General features: G+C 40.3%; 1 protein-coding gene across 3 annotated transcripts in view; it reads left to right on the top strand.

The window, feature by feature from the left end:
* LOC126413337 (protein ABHD18) overlaps window positions 1–12,836 on the top strand; it is a 189,263-nt gene that overhangs the window by 29,250 nt on the left and 147,177 nt on the right. For all 3 annotated transcript variants that reach the window (XR_007575368.1, XR_007575367.1, XM_050083248.1), the window contains exons 3-5: window positions 5,173–5,355; window positions 5,433–5,545; window positions 5,624–5,762. Coding sequence is in view for 1 of the 3 variants with exons in the window: in XM_050083248.1 (XP_049939205.1) it covers window positions 5,173–5,355; window positions 5,433–5,545; window positions 5,624–5,762 (435 nt within the window). In the remaining 2 variants the exon portion in view is untranslated. The remainder of the gene's footprint in view (window positions 1–5,172; window positions 5,356–5,432; window positions 5,546–5,623; window positions 5,763–12,836) is intronic.

Here is a 12,836-nt window from a genome sequence, read left to right as displayed (position 1 = left end):
TAGCTCAATCAGTAGAGCACTTGCCTGCAAGAGGCAAAGGTCCCAAATTTGAGTCTCGGTATGGCACACAGTTTTAATCTCCCAGAAAGTTTCAGATTAGACATATTCATATGTCACCACCTGCTCCACACTCAGCGTCGTAGGTTTTCATTTATAAAGCACTCTTCAATTTTGAATATGTCATGTTATGGGATGATGAGGTCCAACCAGCACAACAGCCGCCATACACAGGACCCTTCAAAGTTCTTAAGAGAGACACACATACATTTGATATTCTGATTAATGACAGACCATCAACTGTTTCGATTAACTGCCTGAAACAGGCTTGGGTCTCCAGGACATAACCACCTCGAGGCACGACAAACAACAAAGTTGATGAATGCCCATTACCCAGCATGTGGACAGCCAGCCCCCACACAGCCCTCCCCATTATCATTAAGCTTGAGCTCAGTGATTTCAACCCTTATGACATCACCATCAAATTGGTCAATAATGGTTTGTACCTCACAGCACTCAATAAAGATGCTCTGACAGATGATGTTACACATATATGATGCCTTGACCATGTGTACATCCTACCCATCAATATCAGCTATGCCTCCATATCATCCCACCTTTCAACAAATGGCGTCCTCACATCACCTGCCCCAGAGTCCTACCATGATCACCGCCTACATCCTTGCCATAGGCTGGGCCAGATACTGTTGGAGAGGTGACAACATCACACCACCATCACTTCCTTCCCTCCCTCCCAACAATCCCTTCCCCCAACCCCACCAGAGTCCCAGTTTGAAAGTGCTGGCCATCTACCATACCACCTGCTCCTGTACCAGGCATACAGCAACAGTGCTACATGCATCACAACTTTGAGAAATGGTAACTGTGCCCTGCAGTGCAGCCAGCCACAGCATAGCTGGTCATACACTTACACTAGTCCAGCCTAATCTTCCCTTCATGCTCTGCACTACAGGGGTCGGGGTCGGGGGGGGGGGGGGGGGGGGGGCTCCTGTGTGGATATCGACTAATATCGATTAGGACATGCATAACTGGTGAGCAAGGAGAGGAACATCTACACTGTAGTGTCTTTGACTTGTTAACATTGTGAGCAATGATATCTAGTGGATTAGCTATTGTGTCAAGTTTCATGAATAAAATATGTGTGCAGTTAACCACTTTAACTCTGTTTCTGGGACATTCCCTGTCACCTGGTAGGGTATACTTCCACAAACTTAAACAATCTAATTATTTCATAAAATGAAACGAACAATGTGGAAAAGATAGATTGCTACTTACCATAACGAAGACACGTCAAGTTGCAGACAGACACGATTAAAAGACACTCACATGTAGCTTTTGGCTACAGCCTTTGTCAGTAAGGAGAGACACCCATACAACATTCAGATACACACCCAAGCAAGCGTACCTCATGCACTCGTGACTGCCAACTCCAGCATCTCGGGCCTGAATGCAACATCACGTGGGATGCAAGCAGCAATCTGGAGGGGGTGGGGAAGGGGTAGGACAAGGGGAAGGGCAAAGGATAGTAGTGTATGGCTGGGGAGAGAGATGAAAGCTGTCTGGTGGAGTGTGCAGGGACTGGACTACAACAGGTACAATGCCAGGAGATTGTGGGGCAGGGAGGTGGGGTAAAAAGGAGTGAAAAGTTATAAGAGCAGGGAAAGATGGGTGGATGCATTGGCAGAGGGTTTCAAATAAACAGAGTGTGAGACGATAATGGGGAGGAGATGATAGGACATAGAGGGTGGAAACTGTTGGGTGGAGGGTGTGGGGACATTGTGTTACCATAGGTTGCGGCCAGGATAATTACGGGAATGGAGAATGCGTTGTAAGGATAAATCCCAACTCCCTGCCACAAAGGATCATATCCCTGTGTTAGACTTGTGCAAAACCTGCCCAATCCACCCACCCAGCACTCCCTTTTCAGTCCTGTCACAGGTACATCCTGCCCCATAAGGGGCTGGGCCACCTGTGAAAGCAGCTATGACATGGCCTACGATTTTATACTGAGTTTTTAATATGTTTCTCAGTGGTTGGCTTTTCCTTTTGTTTTCTCTATGGTCGGCCAACCCCTGTCACACTCTGTGTGATTTTAATTTGTTTTGTCTGATCTCTGTCTGAGTCTCTCTTGTCCTTTGTCGTCTGCCGTCTTTTCTGTTGTTCGTTTTTCATTCTCTGTGGGTGATTTTCGTTTTTTGGAAAAAGGGACTGATGACCGTCGCAGTCTGGGCCCTTTAACCCCCACAAACCAACCAACCATTTTCCAGCTCTGCTGCAGCCATTGCACAGCTTTTTATATTGGTATGACTACCAACCAGTTGTCCACCAGGATGATTGGCCACTGCCAAACTGTGGCCTCGAGCAAACTGACCACCCTGTGGCACAACATGCAGCTGAACATAACACACTTGATTTCAATGGCTGCTTCACAACCCGGGTCATCTGGATCCTTCTCTCCACTCTTCGCTTTTCTGAACTGCACAGATGTGAGTTATCCTTACAACACTTTCTCTGCTCCCTTAATTACCCTGGCCTCAACCTACAGTAACATACTGTCCCCACACCCTCCACCCAACAGTTTCCATCTCGTATGTCCTATCATCTTCTCCCATTCTCGTCTCCCACCCTGTTTATTTGCAGCCGTCTGCCAACTCATCTGCCCATCTTTCCCCACTCCTCTCATTTTTTGTTCCTTTTTTTCCCCAACTCCCTGCCCCACAACCTCTTGACGCTGCACCTGTTGGAGTGTAATACCTGCATGCTCCACCAGACAGCATTCGTCTCTCTCCCCACCTGTACACCCCTACTATCCCTCCCCTTCCCCTTCCCCTTCCCATCCCATTTCCCCTTACCCTACCCTCCCCTTCTCATCCCATTTCCCCTCCCCCTCCCCCTTCCCCACCCCCTCCAGATCACTGTTACATCGTATGTGGTGTTGCATTCTGGCCCGAGATGCTGAAGTTGGCACTCGTGTGTGAATGAGGTGTGCTTGCTTTTGCGTGTACGTGAATGTCTTTACTGGTGAAGGCTGTGGCTGAAAGCTACATGTGAGTGTCTTTTACTCGTGCCTGTCTACAGCTTGACGTGTCTTCTGTATAGTAAGTATCAATCTATCTTTCCCACATTGTTGATATTCCTACCTGGAGTTTCCATTGTTTGATAAAACTAAATTAGATACTTACTGTTGTCAGCATTTCATTTGGTGCTGCAGTTATATCACACAAAATGAGTGAATGATATTTTTGTTGAATACTTTCCTGAAATCAAACTGTGAATTTGAATGAAAATAATGTGCACTGGTGGTCTCAAAAATCTCAGGAAGTGCTAATAACAAAAAGTCAGTCTATAATGGACTGTTTATCTCTCATTCCCTTTTCATGAAGATAATATTGCTAATGACTGTTTTAACCTGTCTGAAAACTGACCACATCTCAATGTGTGTTTGTAGTGGTAACTGAGTACAAAAATTACGCCTGGCACACAGATGTTCTTAAGCACGCTTGGTATTTTATCATCCCAATATGAATGTGTATTCTTGAGTTAGCAACTGATTCTGACTTCTTGCCTCCACCTCACCCTTTTTTTCTGCAACTTGCACAGCTTTTTGGTAACACAAACATTCTGTCACAAATAAACTGTTGATAATGCGCGACATTTCATTGTGAGAAGTATTTCAACTGTACATATTTTAAGAAAAGTTTGTTTTTATAGACTCAGTTCCATGAACAAATACTGATGACTAGCTTTGATCGTAGATAATGATCGATCATCTTCAGATCTGAGTATTCAGAGTTTGCAATTGGTCAATATCTTCAGGGTGAAAGTTATCAGCAAGGAGTTACACAGTAAAGAAATTCTAACGTACCAGCATCAGAAGCTTGATAAATGTTTATATTGCTATGTAACATATTCAGCAATCCTTTATTGTACATTAACTTCAGGCTGAAAACTTTTGCCTAAATTATTTTGGTTGATGACTAGTAGTGAACACTCAGATTTGAAGATGGTCATTATATATGACTGAAACTAGTTGTCAGTCATTTATATCTTGAAACTGAGGCTGTAAGAATAAACTTTTCTTACAATAAACTTTGATTCGTGCCAGATCTTATAGTTGCAGTATTTAGCTAATAGCTTCCATTTTGTTTACTGTAGAAAGACTACATTGGCATGTTAACAAGCAAACTAAGTTCAGCTATATTTGATCTCTAAAACATTAAACCTCTGGTAACAGATGACCTTATGGAAATGGTGTATTTATCATATTCTAATGCTATTATGAGCTATGGAATGGAAATATGGGTCAGCTGAGTCAATACAAAAAAGATGTTTCAATCTGCAGAAAGTTACCATCAAAATAGTGGCTAATCTAAGAAGACCAGATAGCTGCAGGCCACTATTGAAAAAACCTAAAATTTTAACATTCTACAGTTTGTACATGTATAAAATACTATTGTTCACATGGGCACATGAAAACAAGTTCAGTAAAAATGAAGCTGTACATATCCATGCTGCCAGTTAATAGTTCCACAACACAACACAGCATAACTTGACAGAAGTGCTGCTTATATGGCAATAAAAACTGTATAACTGTTTACCATTTCGCATTTCAAATTTTAACTTGAAAGAGAAATTTAGGCTAACAATAAAACTATTGCTTATGGAAAATCATTTCTATTCAGACAGTGAATAGATACTAAGTTCAAAGAATTGGAAATAGATATACAACTTAACAGAATTAAAAAGTGCATGGATGGATAGCAAACTCAAGATATGTTCTTACGTGTGGTTGAATAGAAATAAAATCGTATAGGTTGACTGTACAGTAGATGTGTAATTTTGTGTGATGCTGTTGTATTTAAAAATTATATACACTGGTAATGACATAGTGTATGTGATCATTATTGTGTTAAACTGACAATGCAAATATGTACTTGGATCTGATCCATACATGTACATCGCAAGCTGTTAGTTGCTGTAATGCAAGTTTCTGGCAATTCAGTAGTATATTAAAAGAAGGAGTATAAGCTGTTGGTATGATGTCTCCTTATAACACACAGCACAACCGACAATTCTTGATAATCAAATAAAATACTGATTTTAGTACTGGTAAAACACAATTCTGATGCAATTGTTTCCTAATAATTATTTCAGGATGAAACTGTGGGAGACTATAGGATCCTTGAAGGAAATTTTTTGTCACCATTTGTGAAGCACCTGCCCAACATTTTGCCTAAAGAAGCAGAAACTGCCTATTTTCAGGCTGTTCTCCCAGCTGAATGGCAATCAAAGCAATACAGACCAGTATGCATCCATTTGGCTGGTACAGGTGACCATGTAAGTTGCAGCACAGATGCCATTTTAAACAATATAGTGAATACTGGTAATTATAAATTAAAATCACCATTCCTCAGGGATACTGGAGGAGAAGACAAATAATGGCTAAACCACTTATAAAGGAATCTGGTATTGGTGCTGTATTGCTGGAGAATCCATTTTATGGCCTGCGAAAGCCTAAGGATCAAGTGTAAGTTATCTAGTATTTTAGCCCACATTAGAAATTATTTCATCACCATGACCTAAATGTTCATATTTCCTGTTTCAGTCGTTCCAGTCTCCATAATGTTTCCGACATATTTGTTATGGGTGGTTGCCTGATACTAGAATCTCTGGCAATTCTTCACTGGTGTGAGAAGTCTGGGTTTGGACCCCTCGGTTTAACTGGAATATCAATGGGAGGACATGTAAGTATACTGGCTACATCATGTATTCCAAAGCTTAATAAATGTCTAATGAAAAAGAAACAATAAAAAATGAAACTTCAATGATAAATGAAAATACAGAAAAATTACTTACATGCGTGAAAGACAGTGCAAATCAACGTCCATGCATTAAATATATTGCTTGCACATTAATAGATGAATAAACCATTCTGCGGCATCAAGTCATACTGTCGTAATCTTATATGTAAACCGAAAGTGGAGGAGAGAAAAAGGAAAGGAAAGGGAAGGGATTGCTGATGTCAGTTGCATCAGAACAATTAAATGGAATCAGTGGTGACGAGTAAAAATGTGTGCCAGGCTAGTATTTGAACCCGGGATCTTTGGCTTACTAGGCAGATGCGTTAGCCACTGCACCATCCAGTGAAGTTGTTAATCCCCAAGCCGATTTTTGAAGCTTTCCCATTGCATCCAAATGTCTCATGTTGGTGGTTGCATGCAAATGCCGCACGTGATGTCAAGTACACTGACATGAATCTTTCTGGATTAATGCATTTAAACAATCTTCATAAAACCCCAAAGTTCTTCCTGAATGTGGACAGTCACTAATGTCAAAACGATCCTCCTTAAAAAAAGAGAACCATTTTCTTGCGGTGCTCTGTCCAGTGGCATTATCCCCATACGTGGCACAAATGTCTCTTGATGCCTATGCTGCTGTCACCCCTTTATAGAATGCAGACAGAATAACATGTAGGAAATGTTTCTGATTTCTCCACTTGGCACTCCATTTTCTAGCACCTACAGTTCCACTCACGACATCCAAATGAGAATGTATAAACTCAAATAAAAAAAGTGAACTACAAATATAAAATTATAATCAATAAATAAACCCATAGCAACCATAATACTAACATGCAAAACAAAAATGCTACAAACTTATGTACCAACCTATTAAAAGTGTAAGATTTGGCAGTGAGATTAAAATTCAGGCTGAAAGGATAATATCAATGATAAGGTTCACTGATGTCATTACTGCATCGGCGAAAGTGAAGAAGAATTATAGAAGCTGGTGCATGGAATGAACAATTTGCTGAGTGCAGAATATGGAAAGTAATGAGGGTTATCAGAAGTGGGATTGGAGACCACATAGTAGATAGAAGAGAAGAAAGCCTGATACCTTGCAAGCTAGATGATACATGACAGACAAGGCAAGGTGGATATAAGAAGCACACTAGCACAAGCAAAGTGAGCATTCCTCGTTAAGCGAAATCTACCAGTATTACACATTAACCTTAATGTGAGCAAGAAATTTCTGAGAATGTATATCAAGAGCACAGCATTGATGGAAGTGCATCATGGGCTGGGAGAGGGGGGGGGGGGGGGGGGGGGAGAGAGAGAGAGAGAGAGAGAGAGAGAGAGAGAGAGAGATGAGGATCACAGCATTTGAGTGTGTTGTTACAGAAGTGTGCTGACTATTAAGTGAACCGATAAGTAAGAAATGAAGATGTTCTCCATAGAATCGGTGAGAGATGGAATATGGGAAAAACACATATTAGAAGAAACAACAGAGTGATAAAAGAGATGTTAAAACATTAGGGGACAACTTTCATGGTACTAGAGAGAACTATAGAGGGCAAAAACTGTATGGAAAGACAGAAATTGGAGTATATCCAACAAATAATTGAGGACATTGGGTGTAAGTGCTTTAGTGAGATGAAGAGGTTAGCACAGGTGGGCAAATTGTGGTGGATCACAGTTAATCAGCCTACTCCAGATGCCTTGTTGGAACTTAGGTCCATCAGTCATTCAGAATTGTTTATCGTAAAAGTAAAATGTGGAATATGGGAAGTGCTATAAAGGTAAGAAGCTGATACATTGCTATGAAAGTTGGTTCCACTAAATCAGTTGCGCCACATAAAGAACATTTGGGCATTAAACAGCACTGGTGTATTCCTGTAATTTTGACCCTCCAGCCTCCAACTTTCTTTTTTTCCCCCAGACTCGGGACACGATTCCTTGTTGCTTTATGTGGTCCCTCATTTCATGCTTATGGTTGGTGAACCTGATAGCATAACAATGATGTTCTTACAGAACTAGAAACTTTATGGTTCGAAATATTAAGCAATAGAGCTCAACACCTTCCCCATAACTGCCAGCAAGTCAGAACTTACTGAAAATGGCAGTCTGAATGCAGCAACTGATCAATCTTAACAACTTTAACTGTGTCTTGACTGTGGCATAACAAGATTTAAATTTCAAGAGCTGCTGTTTTCTCGTATTTATATCATGAGGTAACAACTACTATAATTGCAAAAGACAAGTCAAGTTTCAAGCACCACAGCATCCTCAATGGTAAAAGTGCAAGTAGCCCTCTCATTAAAATACATTTCCGTGCTTGTCCTTTCTGACAGTTATCAGCTTGTTTAAACAGTGTGGTTCATTCTAATTACTGACTGAAGTTATTTTATATTTACTATTTCCCTATGTTTCTTACCTGTCTAAAATAAAGGATTTCATTTCTAACATAGGACGAAGCTGACTTAATTAATAAAGCTGTTTATTGCAGAGAAGGAAAAAATGAACTTTAAATGATGCAGTTCCTATAGCAGAAATTAGGAATAGATTTGTGTATGTTCACTGCAAGTCTCATACAAACCAAAACTAGTAGTTACACTTCGTTATACGGGTGTCTGTAGAGGAATGATCAATATTCAGGGATATGACAGATGTGATCATTCAAAGCAAAAAGGTCTGTTAAACATGAGCTCTAAAATGCATACCTTAAGAGCTATAAGCACTTGGCCATCTTTGCTACTGTGAAATACATCTCTTCTACTGAACAAGTGTCCATATCTCTTATGGTATACATTTTATATCCCATGTTTACAAGGCTTCTTTACTTCCGATGATCGTTTCTGTCATATCTCTGAGTTTTGACCATTCCTCTTTGGACATCCTGTGTCTTATAAATACTGTTGTATCAGACAGATAATATAAAATTAGTAAAAACTTAATATAAATTATATTTGTATTGTATCTACTGAATATTTGTTGGTGCCAAGTATTGTTGTGATGTTGTTGTTGTTGTGGTCTTCAGTCCAAAGACTGGTTTGACACAGCTCTCCATCTTACTCTATCCTGTGTGAGCCTCTTCATCTCCCAATAACTACTGAAACCCACATCTTTCTGAATCTGCTTAATGTATTCATGGACCTCTTACATGACTTCCTGTTGGAGGCATTTGGGAACCATGATTCTTGGCCCGAGACTAGTTGTTGAACACAGGACCCCATCCTCTAAACAAAACTGCCGCTGTGTCACATATCTTTTGTAATCTGCATCTGAAGCCTGTGCTTTTCGCCATTCTGCTGCATTGCCAGCTACTGCTTCTAATACCGCTACCTTTCTGCTAAGACAATCTGCATTGGAGTGTTTCTTCCCCAGTTTATGAATGACTTCAAAGTCCATTTCAGAGAGGCATAGGGATCAATGCGACAAATGACTTGATGTGTGTCTTTTATCCCAAATAACCATTTGAGAGCAGCATGGTCTGTGGTTATCTGGAATTTATCCCCATACAGATAGCACCTGAAGTATTTTAAACCATAGATGATACTCAATAACTCATAATACTTTTCTGCCATATTTAATTATCTGAATGCTTGTCTGGATGCGTAGGCTACTGGATGTTCTGCACTGTTAATGTTTTGACCCAAAGCTGCACCGATAGCATGTCCAGATGCATCGCATGACAGGATGAATTCTTTGCTGAAATCTGTGTAGATTAATACAGGATTGTGTGTTAATTTGTATTTCTGTGTTTCCAGTGCTGTGTCACATTCTGTTGTCCAGTGAAATGTAGTACCTTTTTTCAATAACTGCATGAAAGGTCATGCTATTTCTGCATAGTCTTTTACAAACTTTCGATAATAATTTGAGAGACCTAGAAATTGCTGACTTCTTTGGTAGACGGTGGCGTTTGAAAATCTTTAACTGCAGCTATTAGCCATGGATCGGTTTGGATACCGTGTTCACTGATAACATGGCCTAAATATGTTACTTTCTTTAATGTGAAGTGACACTTTTCTAAATTTAATGTTAATTTAGCATCTGTGAGATGTTTGAAAACTTCTTGTAAGCGAATCGCATGCTCTTTGATGTTTTTTAAAAATACGATTATGTCATCGAGGTATATCATACATTGTCAGTTTTTAATCCATGTAACACACCGTCTACTAATCTTGGGAATGTTGCAGGGGCAGTCTTTATTGTGAAAGGTATTCTTAAGAATTGCCAACAACCTGAAGGTGTGGAGAAAGCAATTTTATGTCTGTCCTCTAGTGCAACTTCTATTTGATGGTACGTGCTCCTCAAGTTGGTTGTAGAGAAATATTTACTGTTGCTGAGATGGCAGTGGTATCTATGATATTCAGTACTGGATACATGTCTGAAATTGTTTTGCTATTTAAATGCCTGTAATCATGGCAGGATCTATAATGTTTCGCACCATCAGCAGTTTTTTTTGGCACAATTATGTTTGCACTGTATGGCAAATCTGAAGGCTCTATTATACCATCCTTTAACTGCTGATCTGTGAATTCATCAGGTATTGGTTGTAACTGATGAAGAACTCTGTATGGTCTCTTATAAACTGGGGCGTTATCTCTTGTTGGAATCCTGTGTTGTGTGATGTTTGTTGTTGATAGTGATCCCTGTGAACAAAACAGTTCGTGAAACTCGCTCAACACTGCTTCTATCATATCCTGTTCATTTCCTTTTAAGTGTGATATCTTCTGGCACAATGCAGTTTTGTAGGCAGCTGGTTTGTCACTATTGTCTACATCTGACCAATCAGAATCGCCCTCCTCTAAGGCACTTATGTTAGCTAATAACTTTCCCTTTCATAACTCCTTGTCTTCTGCCCCAAAACTATCTACAGGGTGTTACAAAAAGGTACGGCCAGACTTTCAGGAAACATTCCTCACACACAAATAAAGAAAAGATGTTATGTGGACATGTGTCCGGAAACGCTTAATTTCCATGTTAGAGCTCATTTTAGTTTCATCAGTATGTACTGTACTTCCTCGATTCATCGCCATGATTTCATACGGGATACTCTACCTGTGCTGCTAGAACATGTGCCTTTACAAGTACGACCCAACATGTGGTTCATGCACGATGGAGCTCCTGCACATTTCAGTTGAAGTGTTCGTACGCTTCTCGACACAGATTCGGTGACCGATGGATTGGTAGAAGCGGAGCAATTCCATGGCCTCCATGCTCTCCTGACCTCAACCCTCTTGACTTTCTTTTATGGGGGCATTTGAAAGCTCTTGTCTATGCAACCCCGTTATCAAATGTAGAGATTCTTCGTGCTCATATTGTGGACGGCTGTGATACAATACGCCATTCTCCAGGGCTGCATCAGCGAATCAGGGATTCCATGCGACGGAGGGTGGATGCATGTATCCTCGCTAACAGAGGACATTTTGAACATTTCCTTTAACAAAGTGTTTGAAGTCATGCTGGTACGTTCTGTTGCTGCGTGTTTCCATTCCATGATTAATGTGATTTGAAGAGAAGTAATAAAATGAGCTCTAACGTGGAAAGTAAACGTTTCTGGACACATGTCCACATAACATATTTTCTTTCTTTGTGTGTGAGGAATGTTTCCTGAAAGTTTGGCCGTACCTTTTTGTAACACCCTGTACATGCACTGGTATTTTCTGTATTCCATCAATTGTTGCAGCACGATCTATACTCTTGCACACAAAACAATGTGCTAGTTTGTTTGCAGGTAAAGCAGCATTAATGTCCATCCAAAGTAGCTTTCCTGTACCAAATGGTATTTTATCCCATGAATCTATATTCAAGAACATTGCTCGCAGTTTAGTTGATTCCTCTTTCCGGGGTGAGGGATCTTATGGCAGACCGTCCTTGGCAGCTGTGTCACCCAATCGAAACAATGTTCCGCTAAGCTCCACTGTTTGCTGCCCGAAGTTGATTATGACATTGATGTTTATTTAGGAAATCTAACCCTAGAATAGCATCATATTTGTTGCTTGCCTTTGATACAACTTCCAAAACTCCTGGAATCTTAAACACCCTCAATGTGAAATGTCAGTGACATACAACCTACTGAATGTATATCACCTCCACCTACACCACTTAACTTATATCTTGGAGGGTCATATCTCCTCACCTCAGTGCACTGTTTACTTATGACTGACACGTGAGCCCCAGTTTCGACTAATAATCTATGTGTTTTACCATTAATAGTGCCTGGAAACCAGCACTCCACCTTTGCATGCATTCTAATAATGTGGAATATTAATGAGAACGCCTGGTGGTGGTTCCAGGGTTCCCATTCCTGTTTAACGGACCCCTGTTTGCAAATTTCCCAGTACTGCTACACTCAAGATATGTGTGGCCCATCCTTAGACAATTTGTACACTGTGATTGGTGACAGCTTTTTGCCATGTGTCCCTGCCGATCACATCTGAAGCAATAGATCCCTGTGGAAAATACATTTTTTTCTTTCTTTGCACCTCATCGCAGCTTCTGTTTCCTCTAAAGCTATAGCAAATTCACTGCATCATTTAAATTCTTTGGAAATTCTGCACTAACACGGCGCAATGTTTCGGGTGACAGTCCTCTCAAAAAAGTATCTAAGGCTCTATTCTCTGCTTCTTGTAGAGTATACATATTGGCTTCATCACTGCCTGAGAATTGGTAAGTGTTACTATTAACCTTTCGTATTCTATCCACAAAGCTTTCTATTGTTTTTTTGTGCCTTCGGGACTTGGTGTTCAACTGCACCGTATAAAAACAGCAACTGTTCTGCTTTTTAAACCCTTTGAGCAAACCTTGTTTCAGTTCTTCAAAAGTTAATGCATTTTGTAACTCCTCATGATATAGTACATGCACCTTAGCTTCCCCTATTAACCCTAACTTTGTCATTTGCAACATCTGTTCATCTGACCAAGAACCAAGTTTAGTGGCTGTTAACAAATAAGCAAAAAATGCTTCTATATCCTCGCTTGGCTTGCCAGAAAAGGGAGTCACAAGGGTGGCTGCTGATAAATCTAGTATGGGAGA

This window comes from Schistocerca serialis, chromosome 7 (assembly GCF_023864345.2).
Source record: "Schistocerca serialis cubense isolate TAMUIC-IGC-003099 chromosome 7, iqSchSeri2.2, whole genome shotgun sequence".
NCBI classification, from domain to species: Eukaryota; Metazoa; Arthropoda; class Insecta; order Orthoptera; family Acrididae; genus Schistocerca; species Schistocerca serialis.
This window is presented reverse-complemented; position numbering and strand designations above follow the sequence as displayed.